At 46.4% G+C, this 25,129-nt stretch overlaps 3 protein-coding genes across 5 annotated transcripts; 1 reads left to right on the plus strand and 2 right to left on the minus strand.

Annotated features, from left to right (window-relative positions):
• The first annotated feature begins 997 nt into the window (after positions 1-997).
• On the plus strand, positions 998-8,951 carry ADIPOQ (adiponectin, C1Q and collagen domain containing). Of its 3 annotated transcripts, XM_068201337.1 has the most exons (4): positions 998-3,003; positions 5,730-5,769; positions 6,540-6,759; positions 7,143-8,951. In XM_068201337.1, exons 2-4 carry the CDS (start codon positions 5,767-5,769, stop codon positions 7,667-7,669), a joined length of 750 nt encoding a protein of 249 aa, XP_068057438.1. In that variant the 5' UTR covers positions 998-3,003; positions 5,730-5,766; the 3' UTR covers positions 7,670-8,951. The 3 variants fall into 3 exon arrangements, with proteins under 3 accessions (XP_068057438.1, XP_068057440.1, XP_068057439.1); XM_068201339.1 differs by lacking the exon at positions 5,730-5,769 and having other exon boundaries at positions 6,515-6,759; XM_068201338.1 differs by lacking the exon at positions 5,730-5,769 and having other exon boundaries at positions 1,006-3,003.
• Positions 8,952-15,753: 6,802 nt separating this feature from the next.
• On the minus strand, positions 15,754-17,568 carry COPS9 (COP9 signalosome subunit 9). The gene is made up of 3 exons (XM_068201340.1): positions 17,430-17,568; positions 17,287-17,359; positions 15,754-16,053 (listed from the first exon to the last, which is right to left on the minus strand). Exons 1-3 carry the CDS (start codon positions 17,490-17,492, stop codon positions 16,016-16,018), a joined length of 174 nt encoding a protein of 57 aa, XP_068057441.1. The 5' UTR covers positions 17,493-17,568; the 3' UTR covers positions 15,754-16,015.
• Positions 17,569-18,200: 632 nt separating this feature from the next.
• Positions 18,201-21,396, minus strand: OTOS (otospiralin). Its single transcript, XM_068201341.1, has 3 exons — positions 21,216-21,396; positions 20,811-20,837; positions 18,201-18,703 (listed from the first exon to the last, which is right to left on the minus strand). Exons 1-3 carry the CDS (start codon positions 21,265-21,267, stop codon positions 18,519-18,521), a joined length of 264 nt encoding a protein of 87 aa, XP_068057442.1. The 5' UTR covers positions 21,268-21,396; the 3' UTR covers positions 18,201-18,518.
• Positions 21,397-25,129: the final 3,733 nt, after the last annotated feature.

Raw genomic sequence — 25,129 nt, forward strand, 5'->3', positions numbered from 1 at the left:
CTCCCATCAACAATTAGCCACTAGAGGGAAGTACAAGGCTGTACAGGGACGGGTTTGGGCACAGGAGGATGCCTGGGATGGCGGGGAATTGCGGTTCGGGGAGAGGGCAGCACAGCCGTTTTACTGCTTTTTCTTCAGAGCTGGCCGCTCAGCACTCGCGGCTGTCTTTCCCCCAGTGCAGGTGCCCATGGGGCGGTGGCAGGAAGGGCACGGGGTCTGGCTGGCCACAGGAGTGCGCTTGGTCCAAGCTGCCTGCGGTGCCCTGGGCCGCAGCCAGCAGCGCCCCTGGCATGGAGACTGTGGACCCTGGCACAGAGGCCGTGCTCTCTCCAGACAGCACCAAAATAGCAGGGAGCAGCCTGCCAGGCCGCCTGCCAGACAGCATCAACAGTTTGGGCCATTTTTAGCAAAGTGGGGAATGCGTGTTGTTTCTGGGACATGCGGTATCCAGGGCCAGAGGGAAGACATGGGAATGACCTGGCATCCCGAGGGGACAGTGAATGGGAGCGCAGGGCTTGGGCAGATCCCAGCGGAGGAGCCCCGGCTCTGGACAGGAAGAGCGGTCTCAGGGAGGGACAGCCAGCGGGACGAGGGTTCCCATGGAACTGGGCTCCAAGCTGGTGCTGGTTTGATCCTGCTGGGAGAGGACAGTGGTGAGCAGCGGAGGGCTCCTGCCCCAGCCCCATGGCACAGACCCTGCCAACAGAGCCTGGACTGTCAGCAACCTCCTGCTGAGGCAGCCACCCCAACCTCCCTGCGACCAAGGCAGCTACAGGGATCTGACAGAGCACAGCTGATAATGAGCCTCTGCTCTATTTTATTCCTTTTTATAGATGTCTAAGTATAACCTTGTGCATATGCTTAATTCTTACTGAAAGCTGTGAGCCACAATCCATCAAGTCAGTTTTGGGTTATTCATATTGGCTGGCTTTCATCAGGTCCCAGAGAGGGAACATCCAGGCTCAGCACAAGTTAGGTACTGGCAGCATGTTCCACACAGGAGGGCTGGTGACCACAGAGCAAAGCAGAAAAGGCATTGCAGGTCTTGTGGGCAGCAGCTTTCTCTGTGCCAAAACACCCCCCAGTCCATCCAGACTGCTGTCCCTGAGCACCGCAGCTGTGGGCACTGCCAGGACAGCCCACATTTGGTGGCAGGTTTTGCTTGTCACCGAGCAGAGCCAAAGGCATTTGATTTGTTCTCCTATCACAAAGCCAGAAGCAGCTTTCTGGATTGTACAAGATCTCCCTCTGCAGCAGGAACAGGAGCCAGCACCAACCTGCAAACCAAGTGAGCAACACAACACAATTGCAAGCAAGTGTGCTAGGGGTTGTATCAGCTGGTTGTAACCCCAGAGATAAACTTCTTCCACCTCTCTTCTGGAAGGGAGGGATAATGTTTGGGAAGATGTCTGATGGACCACTGAAAAATTTATCACTGTGGTATTTCCCTGTCAACTGAATTGAAAGACCATGAGGTAATCGCAGCACTACCTGTTAAACACCTCAGGTCCAATCCTCACCTCCTGGCAGTCTAACAAATATCCCAGTCATACATTTTGGGGTTCAAGCCAAAAGTTGACAGGGGAACTAGCCTTGTCTTTTTCACACCTGGGGCAGAGGCAGCTGAAAATCTCTCATTCCACAGCAAAAGCAGGTCCAATTTCAGTTCCAAGGTTCTGCTCCTCCATTCATTGCTCAGGAGACTTTGACAGAAACATTGGCATTGCACGCACACAAATCCACGTGGCCCTAGAAAATCACATTTATAACAAAACAGATCCAACTAGACTACCGTGATATTTACTGGGGTTGCATGAGAGGTTGTTTTAAGTCTCAACATTGCATGAAAAACCCACCATCCAACAAAAACTACAAATATTCTTCAAATGCTGGACTAAGGGCTTGTCCAGAACAAGGCAGGCAGTATGCAGTTGTCCTGTGGCTCCTCCCTTCTGCACCTTCTCCTCAGGCTTAAAAATTCACTCTTGCTGACTCCCAGCTCTACATGTAAAAATTTATTTATATGCTCATTTTTACATCTTTTTAGTCCCTCCTGATAGCCAGGTCTTGAAAACAACTCAGCAATTCAGAATGCTGCCATGCCAATACTGGCATTCACTCAGATGAGTTTCCCCTCTCACAAGCACACCAGTTCCCCATGCCCAGTTGCAACGACACACAATTTTTTCCTGGTATGATTTTGGGAACTCAGGTTTGCCAAGCTAACTAACTTTGAACTGCCCCAGAGCAGCTGCAGAGGAACACCTCTGCTAGCTAAGGTTCAACCTCTGCTTTGGGAAGGAGAAAGATACAGGGAGAAAGAGACTTGATTTTGACCTAAAGCCAAAAAGCTTGATAGGTGGGAAACCATCCTAGGGCTGGAATTACTGCAGTCATTTACAATAGTGCTGGCACATGCTTAGGTGCCTTAAAAAGGAGTTTTCCCCCAGTGCTGCCTTCCTCCTCAGGCAGCTTTGCCCTTCTTTGGTGTGGCAGCAGCCTCCAGCCTCCAGGAATGGTTCTCGCGGTCAAAAGGAGAAGCCCAAACTTATTGCACAATAATTCATTTACTAACAGTGAAAGCCCCACGTGTGTGCATTGCTGTGAGCTGGACACACTTTCTCCACCAGCCACTAAAGCATTTCCCAATTTGCAGAGAGCAGCAGCCTGTGCTGGACAAGCACAGCTGGCTGAGCAGCTCTCACACAGGCTCTCCAGCAAACCACTGCTCTTCCAGTTCCTGTCCAATTCCCAAACCCATCTTTTCCCTGTAAGGCCATCTTCACAAGCTATCCCAGTGGATTATATATCTGTTCCAAAACCTAAGTTATGTCCAGGAAAAATTAATGGGAAAACCCAACTTTTAGGTCAGCATGCGCAATAGCAAATGGAAACTGCAGTGTCTGAGCTGACAGCTCCCCGTGCCCTTAGGATAGCGATGCAATAGCCAGACTTCATTCTCTAAACAGACTGCAGCAAGCCAACCAGGACTCAAAGCAGCTGGTAAGCATGATTTTTTTTCCCCCCTCCTTACTAAGTTCAGGAGTTTCTCTTCTTTTGGGCTGAATTGGACAGACTTGTCTGTTTGCAAGAAGTTGTCTTTCTCAGAGTTATTCTTGTAATAGCCAGAGAGTATTTTAAATCAAGAATAGCTGATCTCCATTAGATTCATACTCCCCTTTTTGGAAAAACTATTTAGAGAACAGAAGTCCTAAATCAAAAAGTAGTCAGGAGCAACAGTGAGAAACCGCATGGCTGTAACAGTAAATACTGCACTGGCACCTTTCGATTCACCTCTTTCCTCAGAGACTCCAGGGAAGATTGGGTTTGCCCAAATCTCCCTGAGTGGCATCAGTTCCTCAGCAGAAACCTGCACCACCCACATTTAAGGTGTGAGCCCTCTGGAACATCAGCAAAAACTACACTATGAGAATTACAAAAAGAAAAACCTTTGACAAAAGCCACAGCCCTGGTTAATACCCTTTGAAGGAAATTCTCCAGTGGGAAAACAGATGGATTTTTCAGTCTGTTCTGTGCAGAAAGTTTTGGGGCTTATAGAATTTTTATATAGTGCAATCTGAAAATTAAATTCTGAATCATTATGCAGCCCTTAGGAATGGCATTGTTCTCAGATGCTACCATGGCTTCTGCTGATAAATGAATAAGCTTCATATAATGCATATGTGCTTTTAATACAGCAGCTGCCAAGGCAATCACTGAAAACCACCAGCAGTACAGAGCTCATCTATTTCTTGTTCATCTATTTCTTGTCCAAAAGGTACGACTGACATTAAAATATAGCACATTATTTCATGTTAAACTGATGCTTAGCATCGGATGGAAAACCAAAAGGAAATGGGAAAGACCGAGTAAAGGGATGTCACTTCTAACCCAGAGTTTAAGCTTAGATCTGGTAGACACAGCTTAAAACTTCCCCTTTGTAAGACATACTTATGCCAGAGAACTGCTTGGCTTCTCAAGCATAGAAATCACCTGGGATTGAGTTAAACAGTGGGGATAGAAGATGTTCTTTCCTTGCACATGACAGCACTTTTCTCCTGAGAAAGGAGAGCACTGAGTGTGTGATGTGCGTGCACTGATGCTGGGGAGGGCATGGCTCTGAGCCCTCTGGAGCAAACTGGCCAGGCAGCCCCCAGAAAAGCTTCCCTGCAGTCCTGCTTTGTTTCCTCACACCTGCACTGCTCGTGACCTTACAGGAGGGCGTTATTTTGCACCAGTAGAAGACCTTGCTGTGGGGAACACCACTAAAATTGAGATGATATTTGAGTTCTATGCAGGGCACCAGAAAGCAGAACTAACCCCAACAAAATCACCAAAACACAGCTCAAGAAACACAATTTTGAGCCAGATTTTTATGGATAACCACCATGTTTTGACACAGCACAGCCTGTGCTGGTTTTGGAAGGGTATGCATGTGCCTGAGCTGGAGGAGACCCAGGCAGGGGGGACAAGGGTCCCACTGGGGCATGGCAAGGTGTGATCGCTGTGCACACCTTGCTTAGCAAACCAAGCCACTTTCAGGTGTTATAGACATCAGTTTCACTGCTCCATGCTGGCTCATGGACAATCACTACATCCCTTGCTGCAAAGGGACCTTTCTCTTCCCAAAGTGCAGGGACACAGGAACACTGCCTAAGGCTCAGGCTGTGCCCACTGGACCTCACAGCACCCTCAGCCCCAAAACTGCCCCCAAGCCAGGGCACTGGCCCCATCTCAGAGTGCTGGGTGGCTGCTGGATTGCTGGAGCCTGGCTGGGTGGACACGGATTTGGGAGTTTCCTGATTTTAGGTGCTAGCCACTGCCCACCAAAGCTATCAAAAAGAGCTTTTCATTTTTTTTTTTTCAAAGCCCCTTCAATATCCTCAATATCAATTTTTTTTTTTTTGCAACAAAAACTGAAATCATGGCAACCTCTTTGTTACTGTTGTGGTTTAACCCCAGCTTGCAACTGAGCCCCACAGAGCCACTCGCTCACCCCTGCTACAGCAGAATGGGAGAGAGAGAATTGCACTGCTAAAAGTGAGAACACTCATGGATAGAGATAAGAACAATGTCATAATTGAAATAAAATAGTAATGATAACAATAAGAAATTGTAATGGAAAGGAAAATAAAAAAGAGAGAAAGACAAGTGATGCAAATGAAGACAGTTGCTCAGCACCAACTGACCGATACCTGGCCAGCCCCCGGGGCCAGCCTTACCCCTGGTTTAGAGCTGAGCATGATGCCATGGTTTGGAATACCCTCTGGGTCAGCTGGGGTCAATTGTCCTGGCTGTGTCCCCTCCTGGCTGTGTCCCCTCCCCTTGTGCATCCCCAGGCTCCTCACTGGTGGGGTGAGGAGCAGAAAAAGCCTGGACACTGTGCCAGCACTGCTCAGCAATAACCAAAACTCCCCTGTGTTATCAGCCCTGTGTTCAGCACAAATCCAAACCACAACATATGCCACCCACGACAAAGAAAACTCTGCCCCAGCTAAAACCAGCACATTTCTTTAGCTTCCTTTGAAGCAATTACACCAGAGCTAATAAGACATTATTTAAAATATGACATTGCCTAGATCATCTAGCCTGCAAAGAAATTGCTCCAAAATATTATTTTTCTTGAAAATTACAGAGCTAAGGGACTCTAATTGCCATGCTGCTGCTCACTTTTTATTGCTTATTATGCCACTTACAATGCTCCTAACAGGATGCCTCTACTGTTCCAGAGTATAAACCCTGCCCAAGGAGCAGTATCACACAACAATGGTAATTTTAAAATATCTTGTGTTCTAAAAGCCTGACTCAAAGCCCACCAGGGGCTGGGAGCAAAGGACAAAGCCAGGCTGGCAGCAGGGTGTCACCACCAACCTGGTTTTGGGCAGCTGCACTAAGTGTTCTGACCAACAAAGCAGCCAGATTAAAGAGAAATGCAATCCATCAGTGCCTAAACACTGCACAATTTGTCTTCCCATAATAAAAAACCAATTCAGATGGAAAAAACTCCAGTATCATAATTTCATGTTGTGGCTCAGGGAGCTGGGAAGCCTGGCTGTGGTGTCTGTTTGTGTTAGGTAGACCCAGGTGAGCAGGCTGTACGTGCAGTGAGAACCCACCTTGCCTGCCTTCAAGGCCATAGAGGGTTTGAGACAACCTCTGCCACACCCCTGCCTCCCATCAGCTGCTCACTCACCCAGGCAGGAGTCAGGGCTTTCTGTGGCTAGTTGAGCAGAGCTTTGCAAGAAGATCAGCCACAGATACCCTGGCATCTGCCGTGCTGGTCCTGAAACATCTGTGCCTGTGCACAGAGCCCGAGAGGGCTGGGGGAGTAGCTGGTGCTTGCTCCTCTCTGCTCTGGCCATGCCCCAGGGGTCCAGCTTGGCTCATGGAGCTCACACCAGCAGCACAAACTGCTTTCCTTCAGATGTGCAGACTCAAATTTAGTCTTTTGTGCCTTATTTGGGGGGTGGGGGGAAAGAGTGTTCACTTTTTTTTTCTCTATTAACCTTTACAGTTAACAAAGCAATTGTCCACATCAGGAACCAGCAATGAGGGGCTTGGCAGGGTTCCTGCTGTGCTCGTTGCTGCTGCTGGCCCCCCACTCCAGAGGGGTGGCTGCCCAGGACACCCAGCCTGACCCCAAAATGCCATGTGCCAATTGGATGGGAGGAGCACCCGGCTACCCTGGCCACAATGGTGTCCCTGGCCGGGATGGGAAAGATGGAAGAGATGGACTCAAGGGAGATAAAGGAGATGAAGGTTGGTGAGGAGCAGGTGGTATGTCATTGCTTGAGGTTTCATGTCCAGTGGGTCCATGCTTGATCTTTATCCAGATGGTTTTTGATTGTCTCCTGGGGTGGAAATTCCAAAACCCAACTCAAAGAGTTTGGTGCAGGGTTTTTTTCCCCAGTTAATGATGTTTTTTTCCGACATGCTGCTCCCAGCAGCTCTGCACACAGCCAGGATGGGGGGTGAGCAGGGTTTCCACTCGCTGCCTCAGCCCCTGGGGACTCTTGAGGTCCCTGAGCCCTTCCTTGGCTCCGTGCTGCCGAGCAGGGCTCATGCCACGGCCCCCTCTGCATTTCGGCAGCAGCTTCCAACACAGTGCAAGCACAACTGCCAGACCCCACTCTGTCCTGCAGGTCCGGCAGGTCCCAAAGGTGAACCGGGCCCAGTAGGAAGCCGAGGCTTTCCCGGGCCCCCCGGGTCTCCTGGAAGTCCTGGAATCCCAGGGCAGAAGGGCAAAGATGCTTTTGTGCACCGCTCTGCCTTCAGCGTGGGGCTGACGGAGCGAAGCCCTGCCCCCAACGTCCCCATCCGCTTCAGCAAGATCTTCTACAACGAGCAGGGCCACTACGACCCCAGCACGGGCAAGTTCCTCTGCAACGTGCCCGGCACCTACTTCTTTGCCTACCACCTCACGGTCTACCTGTCGGACGTCAAGGTCAGCCTCTACAGGAAGGACAAGGCCGTGATCTTCACCTACGACCAGTTCCAGAACAACAACGTGGACCAAGCCAGCGGCTCTGTCCTGCTGCACCTCAGCTCCGGGGACGAGGTCTGGCTTCAGGTGTACGGAAACGGGGACAAAAATGGGGTCTATGCTGACAACCTCAATGATTCCACCTTCATGGGCTTCCTCCTGTACCCTGACCCAGATAACTACTAAAGTAGGGGGTGCTGCATGGAAAAGGAGGAGGTGGCTTCACCCTAGACGTGTCCTGGGGCACTGGCGCTATAGCTATAATGTATTTACCAGAAAATTGCCTTTTGCAAGGGCAACGACTGCCAAGGGGGTACCCTTTGTCCTGTGAAATCACTGAGGTCATACCAGTACTTCCATGGAACCAAGAGTTCACTCCTACTTCTGCTCTTGCTTTCCTGTGGAAGCCTCAGCCCAAAGTCAAATACCACTCCTGCCATCTCATGAAAAACTCAACATGGCTTAAGCTTCCTTTAAATTTAAAAGTGAGAAGACAAAAATTGGTTGCATTGAAATATGACATTCTAAATTTCCCTTTTTTAGCCACCTAAATCCATCTAAACCAATTGTAGAAATTTTAGTCAGCATTTTAAAATTTGAGTAGAAGAGGGAAAATCCTACTCACAGAAGCAGAGTGCTCTTGTTTTCAGCTGGAACACATGGCTCAATTTTATGTAACTCCCACTTATTAGGGCCTTTGACTTCCACTCCTGGTTTGTTGTCTCCCTTTTTTCACCCCAGATCTTTGAATATATTCAGGTTATTAACATCCACTGATTTTAATCCTCTGATTTTCTTTTTATGTTTATCCCCTACTGTTATCTCTAATGCAGACAGCAGGCTAGTTTAGGGCAGGGATCTTCTGTTGTGATTTATCTGAGAAGCCTTGTGAGCACCGGTGACGCCACACAACAAAAGCCACCCACTGACTGTGTGGTTTCAGGGGTCCTGAGATGACCACAAAGATCCTGTCCCATCTCCCCTCCAAACAGCTCCCAGGTGTAGCCAGAAGTTGAGATCTGTCAGCTGTGTTTCTATTTTTCCAGGCCCTAAGTGTGCCATAAGCCATGGTTTGCCCACCAGGCAGAGCTTCAGGTGGTGCTGAAGCCTCCCATGTGGAGTGGGCTCCTGGGATGAACACTCCCATCTCTGCCCCAGCTTTGGGCAAGGTTACCTGAATGCAAAGAATGTTAAGGCTGGAATTAGTTTCAATCCCATCAAACTGCTCTCCAAGGAGCTTGCTTGACTTTTAGCTAAAAGAGGATTTGATGGTTTCTCAGATACTTTCAAGGAAGACTCCTGCTACTAAGCTTCAGAGCAAGCTAACACAGATCAGAGCTAATGCAGTATTACAAGCACAAAACAGCATTAAGAGCTTCAACTGAAATTACTTGCAACATCGTTTTCCACACTCCAGTGAATTACCACACTGCAAATAAAAAACAATAAAAAGCTCTCTCGATGAGAATGTTTCCACATTTTTTGTGTGTATTGTTGGGAAGACCTTGAAGAAAGTCCTAGCCTCACCAGGCAGCCCAGGAAATTTATATTTCTTTTTGTCCCGGCAAAGTGGAGGCACCATAGGCTGGCAAATACAGGGGTATCCCCCTTTTGCTTTCTCAAGAAACACTCCACACTCTACATTTTATCAAGGCTTCAGCATCTCACCACCTTACACTGTATTGCATTCTTTTTGGGTAAGATGAGCTCTGGTTTTCACACTATTTCCCCAACCAAATACCCTGAATCCAGCCTAAATGGCTATCCAGAGCGAGGGCCTGAAGGCTTCAAGCACACTGGATTTAGCAAGGGTGAAACTGATGCTCAATCTGGCCATGCTAAATTCAGTGAGCTGGGAAAAGGCCTACTCTTATCATGGGAATTAATAGGAAGGGACCAGGGCAAAGGTAAAAAAACCCAGACATCCATAAAAAAAGGAGATTTAAAAATGCAGTATTTGCTGGATCAAATGGCGTAAGAGGCTTAAATTGAAAGGAGCAAGTTAGAGCTTTTGCAGTGTTTTTCTCAAATGTTTTCAGATGGATCTTCAGAAGGCAGGGAAAATTGAAACAGCTAGAGTACTAAGAGGCATTTGGGATAAACATTAGGAGGCTATACAAGTTTAAAGACCAGTTCCCAAGAGGGAGTTAAAACAAACGATTGCTTTCTTTGCTGCCATGCAGCGGGAGCAAACATGCTTACAGCTTTATCCAGTACACCAACACTCAGGCTCAGACCTTGGGAAAAATGTTAAAGAAAGTCATTAAGGCACTGCTGTTCCATGTACTGACTCTTCCCCCTTCTCACAGAAACAAATACTGAACTGCAGCTTCACCACAACACTTCCAGGAGAGTGCCTGTATTGCCCCTACACGTCCCAGCCAGGCACCTCAAAACCCAGCAAACAGCAGCCCAAGGCAAGCACCCACCATGGAAACAGGGGTCAAAGCCCTCCCTGTAGAGACTGGGACTGTTTTAAGAAGCCTTTCACTTCAAATCTCTGTAAGATTCTTGCTCAGCTCAGACAAGCACTTTCCCAGCAGGCACCAGATTCCAGTTTAAGCCACCTCCCATCTCTCTTAGAAGGCAACTGCTCCCAACAGAGACTCAGTCCATCAAGGAAGCAAGCACAGACACAGGGCAGGCAGAGAAGCACGCCCACCTCTGCCCCATTGCAGCCCCACAGCTGCCCTTTCCCCTCTGTTCCTGCCTCCTGAGGCTGCCCAGCCCCTGCAGGGGTCTGCATGGGGGTCTCAGCCAGCCAAACGTGCTGACAAGCTTTGGGAGCAGCAGCTGAGCATGGCCACCAATCACCCTGGGGAGTCCTTATGGCCCAGCACCTCCAAATCCCTGCATGTGGGATGGATATCAGACCTCCACCTCACCAGCTCTGCCACATCAGGGCCACATGGCCAGGCTGACCATGGACAGGGAGCTGCAGGGCACCATGCTGGCCTTGGGCTGCTTTCAAGGAAGAACTGCAAACAGGGCTTGGGGGGATAATGAGGTCCTGGGGGATGAGCTCAGGGGAATTCCTAAGGAATCCAGCCTTTTTCCATTATGGAGTTGTGGTTTTACTATTCCTCCATGCTTCATAAACCCATGGGAGGGGGCAACCTGGCCAACACAGGCACATCTCCAAAGCCTCAACTGCTCCTGAGGATCACACTGCATTGGACACACGATTATCTGGTAAGAAAAGAGCAAGAACAACACTGGCATGCTGAGGGGGCACAAAATCACCTGCTCTCCAACAAATTTAAGTGTTTTAGTTTGTGGTTTTTAATCAATCCTGACAGCAGATGCCTTGTACAAAGTTACGTCTCACTGTTTACTGCCTCTCTGGCAGGTTTAAATGGATGCTTTTCCATATAGAAGCTAATGTACTCTAAGAGCAGAAAGCAAGAACACTCCCCAATGAAAGATTGAAGTCACTGCACTAACAATTAGGGAGAAGTAACATGAAAAGCTGAAGACAGCTGGAGAGACTGACCAGTCTCATCCAGCAGGGAAACCATCTGTAAAAGCATCCATAGCCCTTTCAAACACAATTATAGGCTGGTCCTAATTGTACTTCAACCCCTTGTAACCACTTGTGCCAGTAATTAATTGGAATACAAATAGCAGCTGCACTAAACCATGAAGAGCTACAAGAAAAAGATAAATTGCTTGCAAGACTTGCATTCCTGAAGTAAAAACTCACTAGAGGGTTTTCATCATGGAAGCAGGCAGAGGGATTAGGATCAAGTCTGACATTTGGCTAATCAGCCACTGTTCTTCCATACAAGAAATGCCATCAGATTTAAAGTCTTTCCAAAAGACAGGAAACCCACCCTTAGCTCATCCTGGGATGATCAGCCCAGCCCACTGCTCTTTGAGAACACTGGGAAACTTCCTTACATGGAGGTGGAATTCATTACCCTCCAGCCAATCCAGGGGAAAGGAAAGGTTTATTCCCAATGAAATGGAAGCATTAAATGTCAATATCTATTTCTTCCTGTAGAGATTCCCACCCTCAAGGCAATCTGTGGAATCCCTCTCATCAAAGCAGGTCAGATTTATGGAGAGACATCAGGGATGGAGGCAGAGAGATCACACTTGAAGACAATCTCTAATTCCCTTCTGGAGTCAGGCAGGGAAGGACAGGGGATATGAACCAGCACACCCAGCTCCCTCAGAAAACCTGGGCATCTGTGAAAGTGGAGCTCTGCCTAAAGAGTCAGCAACAGCACAGCTTCTCTGCTCCTTGGCAGGGATTTCCAGAGAAGCCATTCTAGTTCTGTTCCATGTTCTGGCAAGCGTTGTAAGGCCAAGGTGGATCTGCCATGCCGCATGAGGCACAGCACAGGGAAGGTGATTCCCACACCACAGCACCTGTACCCCAGCCCTGCAGAGGCAGCTCCAGAGCAGCAGGAGAGCCAGTCACAGCAGGGCACTGCTCAGCGAGCTGCACTGGGAGCTGAGCACGCCCTGAGCAGGAAGCTCTGACAGGACAGAGCCACTGTCCCGTGGCAGGAGTCCCCTCTGAAGTGTCCTCCCCAAAGCATCCCCAGCTGGGGGGAGCAGCTCCTGTCAGCACCAGGGATGCTCTGTCACATTCCTTTGGCAATCCATATCCCCTTGCCCCGTCACCCACCTCATACACAACATCCTCAGCTGTGCATCTGTTTATTCACAATATTCCAAATAGAGTGCTTTTTTCCAGGAGGCTATAAGTTTAAATGAGTTTGTACAAGATTACCTAAAACTTGTTTTCGTAAACAAGCAAGCAGCATTCAGCAGCATTCACAAAATAGTTGTGAATTTTAAAAGACACTTAAAAAGACAGTGCTCCTGACTCCCTCTGCTCTGAACTCCTTATAGAAGCTTGAATAACAGGTTTGTAACATGGGCCAGGATTCTTACCCTGCTGCTTGTCAAAGACCAACTGGAACAAATATAAAAAGCAAACTCAAAAAATAAATAAACTTGAAAGCAAAAACACAGAAGCAAATATTCGTGCTCAAAGCCACCCCTGGTGCCAAGGACTGACTTGCATTGTGCTTTTCCAAAATATCCCTATGTGACACTGGCATTCCAGCCCCATCACCAACAGGGACTCGCAGGGAACAGGGCAGCACTGTCATGTGCCCAGCATGTTCTCATGTGCTCAACAACTGCACATTGAGAGCAGGAAGATGCCTGCCAGCTTCTCAACACCCCAGGGAAGCAGGAAGAAGTCCATTTATTCATCTAAATGAATTCCTTCTTTATCAAGAAAAATACCTTCCACTTCAATTACTGAAATAAAATATTAAAAGGAAAACTTTTCATTCCCTGGAAGTTAACTCAGCAAAAAGCCACCAAGGAAATCCACTATTGCCACCCTAGGTCTGAGCTTGCCCGTTCCTGCTCATAGGAAGAGCAGTGGAACCCTGGATACTGGATAACCTGGAAACCAGCTCAGAAGCAGCACTGCAGAAATATTATGCACAGATGACAGCCAGCTTCCTTCAGCATGGCAACTTTCTCTCCCTCACAATGAGTGGATTCTTTTCAGCTCAAAACAGATTGCACATTTATATTTCCAGAGAATGTACTGGGACAGTTTGCAGTTCCCTGCAAACAGAGCCATGGCCTGTTGAGAGTATGGAAGGGAACTGGCTGACATTTAAGTGTTTTGAAGGAATTGCTTTTCATCTGTGCTGCACCACTGGCTACACCCTTCTAAGGCATTTCAGCACTTAGGACCTCATCCTGCCAAGTCTCAGCTTTATGGATTGCCAGCTGTCCCACTGCAATCACTGGGACAATTCACAAAACTATTCAGACTAGAGCCTTTACTTGGATGTTGAAGCACTCAGCAGTACCCAGCAACTTATAAACAAATACACACCAGTCCAAATATGTGCATATTGCTGCTCACACAGCCTTGTTCCCTAAGAAACACTTCTGATGAGAGGTGTCAATCTCCACAAAAGGGACAAGAATCAAAACTCAAGAAATGAATTGGCCAAGGCAGTCAAATGCTGTTTACATCAATTTTTATTAGAGATTTTGACATCGTGTGATTATTTCCTGACAAAAGGCTGATTGCCCCCAGACTAATTAGACTGAAAGCCTTGACAAATGGGAACACAGAAGCAATGTGAAGCTGAAGGGCATTTTGTTCTTCATCTATCACCGTTCCAGCAGGGACCCAAACAAACCACAGCTCCTGATGGAAGTTTAACACACTGACAACCCTCCTTGGAGAGATGGTGTCATGCACACCAATGCTCACTGTGCAGGAGGGAAATTCGTACTGCAGACAGCTCCAAGATGCACGTTTGGTAATATCCCAACTCTGTTCCTTTCATTTCATCCCAGCCCAGGAGACCCACACAGGTATCAGACTGAAGGACTGGGAATACCCAAGAACCCCCAGTAGTCCCAGTAGCTACAGCCAGAGCAGCATTACCTGCACACCCAAGCAGTTAATGAGATTCCAGAGTTTTCCACAGCTTAAGGACTTGGATTAACTCAAACACTTTTATTTAAACACTGCACAGATGAACTTCCCTCCCCACAGACACACATACACCTCCCAGGTGCCAGCAGTACTACTGATGCTGCTTTTCTACGTGAAACCCCGAGTTTCTGGAAATCTTTACAAAAAGGTGTTAGCTCTACCTACCTTGAGTGGATAGTTACATCCTACCAGGATGAAAACTGCTGGATCCAGGAGCATCATCTGCCCTCTACCCAGTTCCACAGAGAATTCCATGCTTTGATCAGGTGAACCACTCACCAATAGCACCTTCGAACCAGTGTTCACTGAGGTTTCACACATCTTTATAGGACAGAACACCATCCATACTGAAGAGCAGCTGATCAAGGTGGGTTTGTATCACAGAATATACTCCTGCTGCTGTGATCAAACTTAAAGCTCAAGTTCCTTACAACTTAAGGAAGCAAATGAAAAACAAAGAAGCATCTACAAAATATTGACAAGGATGTACTCCAAAACCGATCATATTGAGGAATCAGCAAAAGTAGATAAAAGAGCAGAGGAGGAGAATTGCTTCTTGAGTTTTATTTCATTTTTTGCACCTACCCAAAATGCTGCCTCTATTTCCTGGCAGCAACTCATTTCTCAAAACATAGTTTGGAGAAAGCACAGAACCAAGGCCTGAGTCAGTCCAAGCCCATTTGCCACCACCCAAATTGTTTTACCTTGGTCTCACTGAGGAAAACTGGAAAGCCCAGGCTCTCAGCAGAACAAGCACTAAAAGGGAAAGGCCACTGCCTGAGCAAGGCCGTTCCTCCAGGGACACAGCACAATGTCAGGCACCAAGCAGAGAACATGTCAGAGTGTTGATTTACTGATGAAACACAGGCTCTCCAGAAATCCACAGCGGCACGACCAAAGGACACCCAAATCCTACTGGGTTTATTGTGCTTACATTTTTAAATTCACTGGTTGGAAGAGTTACTACAAGATTTAAGATTTTCTTTTTCAAGGCAAACTAAAGAAATAAAAATGTGACAGAGTTATGAAAGGGTTTCACTGCAAGTAAAATTTAAGTTGTGTGTTTAAAGAAAGATCAGTCACAGTATTTATTCTGTGATCAATTTATAGACTACAGATTGCATTTGAGATTGGACAGGATTACACTCTGATTCTGAAAAACATATACTAAAAACTCATCTATTCCTTTCAATCTGAGATTCAGTTTGGTCACTGAAGGGTAAGATTGAAACATTTGTATGTTCTGAAAAGCTTATGTCAAAATCTGAACTAGTATTTCAACAGCCTGGTTCATATACACTGTACCTCTAAGGACCAGTAAGTGCATTAGCTTCTGCAGGAAAAGAAAATAATTTTAGGTCTCTTCTTCTACCAAGTGCAATTTCAAGAATGTAATTATATTTTTAAATCCAAGCATTCCCCTAATCTGGGGTCAGAACATTGCTTTGCTTAACATATCAAGGTGAAGTTACATTTTGTTTCTGTGTTCCTTAAATTAAAAGTGAAGTACTGATGGTAGTTCTCTGTCTTGAAACAAAAGACAATCCACACTCTTCTCAGTGTGACCAACAAGTGAGTTGGATTATTCAGAACAAGCAACCATCTGATCCCGAAACAATCCTTTACTGTGGGATGACAAAACTTTTCTAGGCAGCATGTGCCCTACTGCATATCTTTTATGTAATATCCAAAAGCAACAGTGAATTATTTAATACCAAAATAATCACTCTAAGGAAGCTCAGAAGACAACAATTTCTACTTTTACAAACCAGAGAGATGAGTGTTTCTTCAGTATTTTATTCAACAAGCACATCAGCAAATTAAATTTCCAGGAAAATCTACACACAGCTTCCTGGAAATAACAGTGCACACTTCCCTCCTTAGTTACCTTTAACCATCTGGTTTTCATATTCCCCAAGCAGCTTATCCAGGCTTTCTTCCCCCCTCTGTGATTTTCCCATTTTAATTAATTTAATAAATAATGGACTGCACAGGCGATCCTAGAGAAAAATCCACATCTCAGCTCTGCTGCACAACTAAGTTCACTGGATGTCATCGTCATCAAAGAGATCTTCAAAATCTAGTCAGGAAAACAAGACAAAAATCAACCTCAGGAGTTTCAGTGTCATAAATGCACATGCAAGTACAGTATTTGTTCCTTGGATTAAGGGCAGAAATAAAGAATGAATTCTCTGAATGAATTCAGAGAATGAGAGTTACTGCACACCATCAGTTATTAGAAATGTAGCATCAGGGTGATGATTTTGCAGTTTAACAAATTGGGATTTGTGTTAAATACCCCTTCCCCAAAACCATCTAATTGCTTTAAAGGTGTCAATAACGTTTCTGTCTCAGAACACATCTCCCAGTAGTGAAATGGTTCCAGTCACATTTGGAATTACTCCTAACTACTCAGCCTTGCATCTTCTTCTTTGCATACTGAACATTAACTATTCACCTAACCGAACACAGTGTTTATTCTTATAGAAGGCAATTTACAAGAACCTACAATGAACTGAGAATGAATCCTCATTTAGAAGAGCCCTAAACGACCAATGGAACACAATGCCACAGTGTGATGATAGAAATAGATGGAAATAACTACTCCTGAATATGCTGGCTCCAACAGGGTGTCCCCACAACCGCTGAGAGCAGAACTGCCTTTCACTCCTGTGTTCCAAGTCTTGAGCAAAATGAGAAATGTACTTCATTTTGGAATTAACACCGGTTTGTGATATTAACACCGCCACTGCAAGATTTAATAACATATAAAATGATGCGTAGCTCCTCTCTCTCAAGGCAGCTGTAAATACTTACATATAGGCTGAGAGAATTGGCATTGTTCAGCCTGGAAAAGAGAAGCGGCAGGGTGGCCTAACTGCAGCCTTTCGGTACCTGAGGGAGCCTACAAGAAAGACTGAGAGACTATTTACAAGGGCCTGGAGTGGCAGCACAAGGGGCAAGGGCTTCAAACTGACAGTAGGTTCAGGGATTTGAATAAAATTCTTCCCCGTGAGGGGTGCTGAGGCACTGGAACGGATTGTCCAGAGAAGCCAACATTTCTACATGTATTTGCACTGTTTAACATCAGCCATCTGTTATGCGAACGGACCAAGGTATTTCCCTCGCGGCTCAGACTAACACGCTAGAACTCCCCGGCGAGGAAAGCCCCGCGTTTGACCGCTCGCACCTGCACCACCGCTCCCCAGAGATGCGGCCAGCGACAAGGTCAGCGACCACCAGGCACCAAAGCCACGAGAGAGAAGCCAGGCGCGGTTTGCTGGGGCACCCTCGGGAGCACGGCGGTCCTTACCGTTGAAGAAGTCGGCGTGCACCGCTTTCTCGTTGGCGGCCAGATCCATCAGCAGCCCCGTGCTTCCCCCTGCCTGCGAAAGCAGCCGCTGAGCGCCTCCGCACCGCGGCGCCACAGCCGCGGCACCGGAGCGCCCGCCTCACCTCATCCAGGTCCACGTAAGGGCCGGCTCCCTCAGGGAACATCTCGTCCACCGCCGGCTTCATGGCGGCCCCTCCGTGCCGTCACTTCCGCCGCCGCGGCGCAGCCGTGCCCAATGGCCGCCCCCGAGAGGGGCCGCGCCGTCGCCATGGCGACCAGCAATGGGGGCCGCCATCTTGTTCACCCCGCCCCTGTCGCCATGGCGACCAGCAATGGAGGCCGCCATCTTGTTCACCCCGCCCCTGTCGCCATGGCGACCAGCAATGGGGAGCTGCCATCTTGCTCCCCACGCCCCTGTCGCCATGGCGACCAGCAATGGAGGCCGCCATCTTGTTCACCCCGCCCCTGTCGCCATGGCGACCAGCAATGGAGGCCGCCATCTTGTTCACCCCGCCCCTGTCGCCATGGCGACCAGCAATGGGGAGCTGCCATCTTGCTCCCCACGCCCCTGTCGCCATGGCGACCAGCAATGGAGGCCGCCATCTTGTTCACCCCGCCCCTGTCGCCGTGGCGACCAGCAATGGAGGCCGCCATCTTGCTCCCCACGCCCCGTCGCCATGGCGACAGCAGGCCCTGCGCCCCTTCAGGCCTCAGTGAGGCATCAGCTTTCAAACGAGGTGGGTGCGACTGATACCGGCGGCCTCTCCAGCCCCCAGACTGGGTGCACTGGTTGAATAACGCCTGTACACACATAACTCCTCTGCACAGAGAGCAGTCTCCCAAGACGAAGCTGAGAGCATCACCTGTAAAAAAAACTAAATCTCCCAAAGCCATGCAGCAGAATGAACAAGTTTATTGTGTCACACAGAAGCATAAATTGTAAAAAAGGGATTAATTTAAAGCCTGAAATACTGCATGTGGCTACAGCGTCACTTAGTGGCTGAGGCACAGAGCAGGTGTGTTTGCTGGCAGTCAGGTGTTCACTCAAACACCTTTACAAGAAAAGGTAAAAAAGACTCACTGAAGCCATAAAATGCTGCACATGACCCTGGTGACACAAAGCAGGTGAAGGCAGCCCAGGTGTGTCCAGTGAGGGGCAGGTGCTCACCCAAACACCTGGGCAGCAGCTCTGGCAAAGCTGAGCAAGGCACTCAGTGCTCATGGTCGCGCACGTGGTAGCCAAGGTGGCTCCCAAAAGGGAACTGGGCAAAGAAGGCTCTGGCCATGTCATTGATCCTGTTGTAGGCTCCCACGGTCCGGAAATATTCCACATAGGACCAGAAATCATTGGATGAGAAGGGCCAGTAGGGCAAGGCTGCAGCCTCCTCGTAGAGATCTAAAAAAAAAAACGAACCAAAATAAAATATTGCAGATTACTATAATATGAAGTGCTTTTGTTGAGAGGTTGGGCTTGGAGCCACCGTGGTTTGGGATTGTGGGTTCCCTTTGGGGGCTGGTGTGCTCCTCTGGCAGGAGAGAGACAAGGAGAGCCATTGACCCCCTTCCATGACCCCCTCTACAGAAAATGGAGCCAGTATTCCCTGCTCCAGATGCACCAGGAGTGACAGAGTGGGACAAGATGGGGAGCAGGAATGAAGGGACACGTCCACATTTACACCAATTCAAGAATTCTCCAGGCTGGTTTAATTTCTAGAAGGCTGCTGGTTATTTCAAAGCAAGGAGCGATTGCAACTGAAAGCCGTTTTCCCTCATTCCCATAATTTGCTTTGCCTGATATAAAAATATAAGGAATAAGGCACCACCCTCTGTGGCATGCCCCTGCAGCTGAGCACACTGCCCACAGAACTCCCAGGGACTGGGGCCGTACTCCCCCAATACCGCCTGGAACTGCAGAGCTGTGCCTCTCCTCAGGGACAGTAGGAAACAAGCCATGGGGATGGAGAGGAAAGGCTTTGCCACTTGGGAGACAGCTGCTGCATTTGGGCCTGCTCTAGCAGTACCAGAATGTGATACAATCATTGAAACAAGATTTACAATTCAGCAGCAAAACAAAACCAGCTCTGAAAATGCAGGAACCGACCACCCTCGGGCCCAAATGTGGGCAAACAGAGAAGCAGATATAAAATGTAAACAGCAGCTGAGAGCACAGTCATAAATGTCTTTCTGTGCAGTGAAGTTAAACAGCATTTTATTTTGATTTGAAGCCCATTTAGATGAATGAAAGACTTTCCACTCAGCTTGGGGCCAGGGTCTTTAGTAGGAATTAAGAGCCTTCAACAATCCTGTTGTCAGACTTTAATTTTACGGAGTAAAGTTTGCAGCGTGCAGGCACAGATGGCACATAACAAACCAAATGAACCAGCCAAATGCTCCTCTCCAGTCTGCAGAGGAGAACTCACTGTTTATACCAGCTGACCTCAGATTCACTTTGCAGGCTGCTGCTTGGCCCAGTGTGAAAGAAAACAATAATTGCTGGTAATGAGAGCAACAGAACACAGCCTGAACAGGGTTCTAATTCTAGATTGATGCAGGCCCTCCTGACTCTTGCAAAAGTTGCCACAAAAATATTTGCTGTACATAAACACAGATAACATATTAAAAATATTTTAGAGATGATATATTTAAAAGATTTCTTTGTAAAGAAATAGGATGGAGCTTAGGGAAAAAAAGGTTTGAATAAGTATAAGTAATCATACTAAGTACACATATTATTGTGTATTTGTTCTGTTGATATCTGTTATACTTTCTGCATATTTGTGCACTGGAGGTGCTGCTGGCTGTCCTCTGGTTAACTGAGATGTACACCAGCAACAGCAGTACTTGGTTATTGCAGATACTTCTCTGCAATAGAATTTGTTTTCAGACAGAATTCTGAATAAGAGGTTAAATGATAGAATCATCAGTAAGCCAGTGTAAACATCATTAGGGTGTTGAGGATTTTTTAATCAAAGGCAAACACTAATCCAATGGACTAATCACACAAAGTGACATGAACCACAGGGTAGCTGTGTTAAGGGATTTATTCCAACATTTCTCTAATTGGATTTGTGGCAATTTGTAAATTTTAAGCTTTTTGCCATGAAAGCTGGTATCTTTTGCCAAAAAGCAGACACACATACAGCATTATTGTTCAGGACAGACAAAATTCTCAGATGTCCTATACATTTATACATCTGGTGCATTCCAATTAGGATTTTGTACCACAGAATTAGTGACTTGACTGTAATCCCTTTTTATTTTAAGACTGGATATTAGCTCTATTATTATACATTAATATGTCACCACCTTTTAATAAATTTTAAAGGATTTTTAAAAATTCACTATTCTTTTTCCACCAGAACTAATTGAAAGCTTTTCCATAGTCCACCGAGGTTTATAAGCATTCCTGCCAAAGTCATTTGCTGAGCATCAAGTCTGGGAGTTACAAATTACTTTCCTAATTATCAGTGACACAAAGGAAATAAAAACACATTAGGAATTACCATCTCCATCCTGGATGGATCGGGCATCTGTAAGTAAAGAGGAAACACATCAGTACCAGCTCCTGCACAGAAAGACTTTCTGTTAACCAAACATTTTCCATGTATAACTAGAAGCTCACAAGTTCTTTAATTCCCACATAGGATCCTCAGTGTAGCCAAAAGATTTTTGTTTCTTGAACAGCAGAGCAAGGAGTTCCCCATTTGCAATCAGTCACTGCTATGAACCAACTTAGTCTGGCTGTTAGTCGGAACTCACAGCCTGAACAGTTGGGATTAAAATGTCAGCAATACTAAATAGAATTATTAAAGAAGAATTATTATATAATTACTAAATACTGTATTTGTAACAAAATATTTCTGGTGGCTTGAAAAAATAAACAAGAATAAATTCGGTAGTAACCTTACCTGTTAGCATGTCCATCAGCATACAGAAGAAAAATAAGCCAGTAAATGTCATCTTGTCTGCAAGAAACTGCTCGTGTTTTTGAAAAGTAATCTGCACAATTGAGGAGTATTACAAGATATTAATAATCACACAAACGCTATTATTTCTTGTTTTAATAGAAGAATACATTCCAAAATAGATTATAGTTACTAATTTAGGCATAAAAAAAATCCAATCATATTTCTTATAGCTTCTGAAGTACAACACAGAGCATTAAAAGACCATCAGTCCTGAAATGTGTATTGATATTTTGGTTTTAGATGGCATAAATCCAAAAGGTGGCTCTGAACTGACATGAAATCAAGTGTCTAAGGAAATGTTTGATTTTGTGGTTAATTTAATTTCACTTTGGAAATTACCTCCCTCTTTCTCTTCTTTTCTTCTTCTTGCAGCTCTGAGCCAGCTACAAAACTCCAAAAGGATTTCTATTGCTGTAAAATAGCAGTGCTTTGTAAGGAAGGCTGGGGGGGAAACGTCACTGAGTTACTACACCAATCTGATTTTGTCTCCTTCAGGTATTTTAACTGCTCACGTTGGCATTATATTTCAGCACTGCCCATGGAAGAGAGTGGACATTTTCTGAGAGGAAATCAGAATTAACTTTGGCAATAACACTTGGTTTTGGAAGATAGAGGGGAAAAAATCCAGGAGCAAATTCAGTGATTATTACAGTTGCTGCCCTCCTGATTTTCTTTCTGCCCTTTAGACAAATAGATTTTAAAAAAATGTTAGCTGAGCAAATTGCTAAAAGGATATTGAGTTCCCTCTCCAGCTCAGTCATAAACCCCAGAAATACTTGACAGTGCTTTATGTTCTTACTTATGATCCTTAAAATCTAGACCTTAAAATGTACCAGGCAGCGAGCACCCACTAAAATCAATTGGGTTACAGTAAGTAAAGAAGGATGTCCCCGAGGACCACAGCCATGCTGATGGTGCTGGTGCCTTCAGGGGGTCGATAGGGTGCATTGAAATGCATTTTCACATTAATCCCATTTCCTGGAAAGATTCCTCTCCCACACCAAGCAGGTGCTTTGGTCTGCAGCCTGTGCAGGGTGCTGTATGGATCCAGCACGCTGAGAAACCTGAAGGGGAGACACAGTTTGGAGAATATTCAGTTGTCACGTACATCTTGATTGATTTTCATCTAGCACTCAACCCCTGATGGCAGCAGGTGTGGTCAGGGACTAAGGTGCAGCAGAAAGTGTTCTGTGACTCCTGGGCAGATTGGGGATCTCCATGCTTCTCGAAGATGTGGCAGTTCAGGTCATCTGGCCAAACCTCCAGCTATTTCCAGACAGCTCTTCTCTTGAGAGGACCTACTGAGATGCCAGTGCAGAGCTCAGTGTGCATGTTCATGCTGTGAGACTTGACTGTACACATGCTGATCTGAGCTGCACTCTCTTGCTGGGCATTTTCAGTTGCTTTTATGGTCTACAAAAGCATTTCTCTGTGTCAGTTCTAGACACCTGCATTTCCCAACTGTGTGTGTGGCTCCTGACATCAGTGCCTTTGCTGTAGCACATCCACCCATCTGCCACAGCAGCACAGGGGAAATCTGTGCACTCACAAAGTCCTGGAGCAGAGAGAGCCAGGTGAGTGGCCTTGCAGGAGGACCCAGCTTAGCTGGAGTTTGTTCCTATCTACACACAGAGTTAGATAGTTTTGCCAAGAATTAATTCAAGATGTTCTGAATAAGGGGAAAAAAGGGTCCTTTGTAGCACACTAGGCTGTGCCAAGTCTTGTGGAGGGTGAAATGAAAACTATTATGAAAGCAGAACCTATTGCATCTTTGAAAGGCTTTAATCCTGCTGCTCAATATGTATTTCCTAGGCCTGTAGGAGGGCTCCCTACATAAGCCATGTTCTTGCAGCACCTCGGCCCACTCACCTGGGCTGCCAGCAGCTGTGGGTGGGAAAAGGCACTTCCTTGGAGTCCTGTGCTGCATCCATGTACCTGTGTGCACCACCAGCACTGCCTGCAGAGCCAGGCTTTCCCTTCCACTGCCTAGGCTGCATATCCTGCTCCAATAAAAAAACAGATGCACTGGAGTGTGCTGATACACACACAAAACAGTCATCAGCTGTAATTGAATAATTGCCATAAAGCTGTTTTTGTGCACGTCCATCAGTAGCTTTTTGTTTTGGCTGGTAATAAACCAGATGTAGTTCCAAGTGGGAGGTGAGATGACGTGTTTTGGATGATGACAAAGGAGAATAATGATGCTCCTGATGCAGCCACATCCTGCTGCTCTCCTCTTGAGATATTAACAGCATTGTAGCAGGATGATAAAGTCCCAGAGATTATCAGATTCGGGGTCTATCTGATCACAACATGATCTGCTACAACACTGGATGTGTTGGGAAAATCCCCATAGCTATTGGGCTGACACACACCTTTACACCTACATCCTTTACACCTTCTTATTCTGTCTTTTGAAGCTTGGAGTTACTTCCAGAGCCAGGGGGATTACTAATCTGACATTGTGTGACAGTCTTCTAACAATTACACACTTGCAACTTAATCCAAATCAAAGTTTTGCACTTGCTAGTGCACATATTGGAGATGCATATAAATTCTCAGGGTTTCCATGCTAAAGCAGACCTAAAAAATGATAAAAAGAGGATAAGACTTAGCATTGAAAACAGCTTGCATCACAGGTTACAACATCTTCTATCAACACTTCTCTTGCTGTACAGGACTACTTGTCCCAAGTGAGTCTGTTTTAAACACAGCATTGGACTAGAGAAAAACTGATGAGTTCTCATCAGTTGCTTGAAGGACTGTGTCTGGTGGGTTCAGCGTGCAAAACAGTGCACAGTGTGCTCTCTGGCTGGTCCCAGAACACATGGTGCTCTGACTTGCAGGGTTTGTAACAGCCTGCAAGCACATTAATTTCATCCCCTATTTTTTATTTTCTTTTTCTTTCTCTAGGAGCACTTTCCTTTTTTCAAACGTATCACAAAAGACAATTAAAATAACAGCACTGGGTGTCCAGCACAAGTGCTGGCATGGATCAGTTAGCAGAGCCCTCTGCTAATAGCTGCTGCCCTGCAGGCTTCTTCACTGCTGAGCAGTAATTGGAGATGCCATGGTGCCCACAAATGCAAATCTTGCTCAGCAGCAGCCACATTTCAGCAGACACTACAGCACTTAACAGGGCAGCTGCTTAATGAGTTCAGTGTCTTAATTTCTACTTATTTTGGAAAGAAATTTACTGTTCTCCTTTTTCAGAACAGCCCATTAGCTCAAAAAGTTGTTATTCCTGCTGACAAGAAATTCCTCAGGTTCAGTACTCCAAAGTTTGCATAAAGTTTTTTAGCTAAGGCCATTCATTCAGAAAAGCTTTGATATGCGATAGAAAGGGCTGTTGTTTTTTCCTACCCCACATCCCAGGAGGATCCAATCAATATGTACTTTCTGTAGATGGCTCTCAAAGCCAGAAAATCCCACACAGAGCGGTGTCAGAGACAGAAATCAATCGCAGCACAGAGGACATTCCCTTGGGAATAAGGGAATGCAATTTGGGCAGCACAGGTGTTTGTGTGACTCAGTGGGGAGCAGTCCTGGAGCTGCCAGCCTGCCTTCAGATGGGCCTCTCACTAACAGGCTGTTTTACCCAGAACCAACCCCTGTGGAGCAATTCTGCCCTCCTTGTCAATTAACTTGAAACAAAGATAAAGGAATACATAAAAGCAAGTTTATGGATGCCTTTGCTTTCTCAATAGCTATGTTAGACTGCTATCACACACACAAAAATCTATAATGCTCCAGGCACTGAAAAAAAACCCTGTTTAAAAAGCCAGAATTTTTCTTATTAAATCAATAGACAAAAGCAAGTGCATGAAGAGCTCCATAGGAACTTATCTAAAAAC

This window comes from Anomalospiza imberbis, chromosome 10 (genome assembly GCF_031753505.1).
Source record: "Anomalospiza imberbis isolate Cuckoo-Finch-1a 21T00152 chromosome 10, ASM3175350v1, whole genome shotgun sequence".
Taxonomy (NCBI): Eukaryota; Metazoa; Chordata; class Aves; order Passeriformes; family Viduidae; genus Anomalospiza; species Anomalospiza imberbis.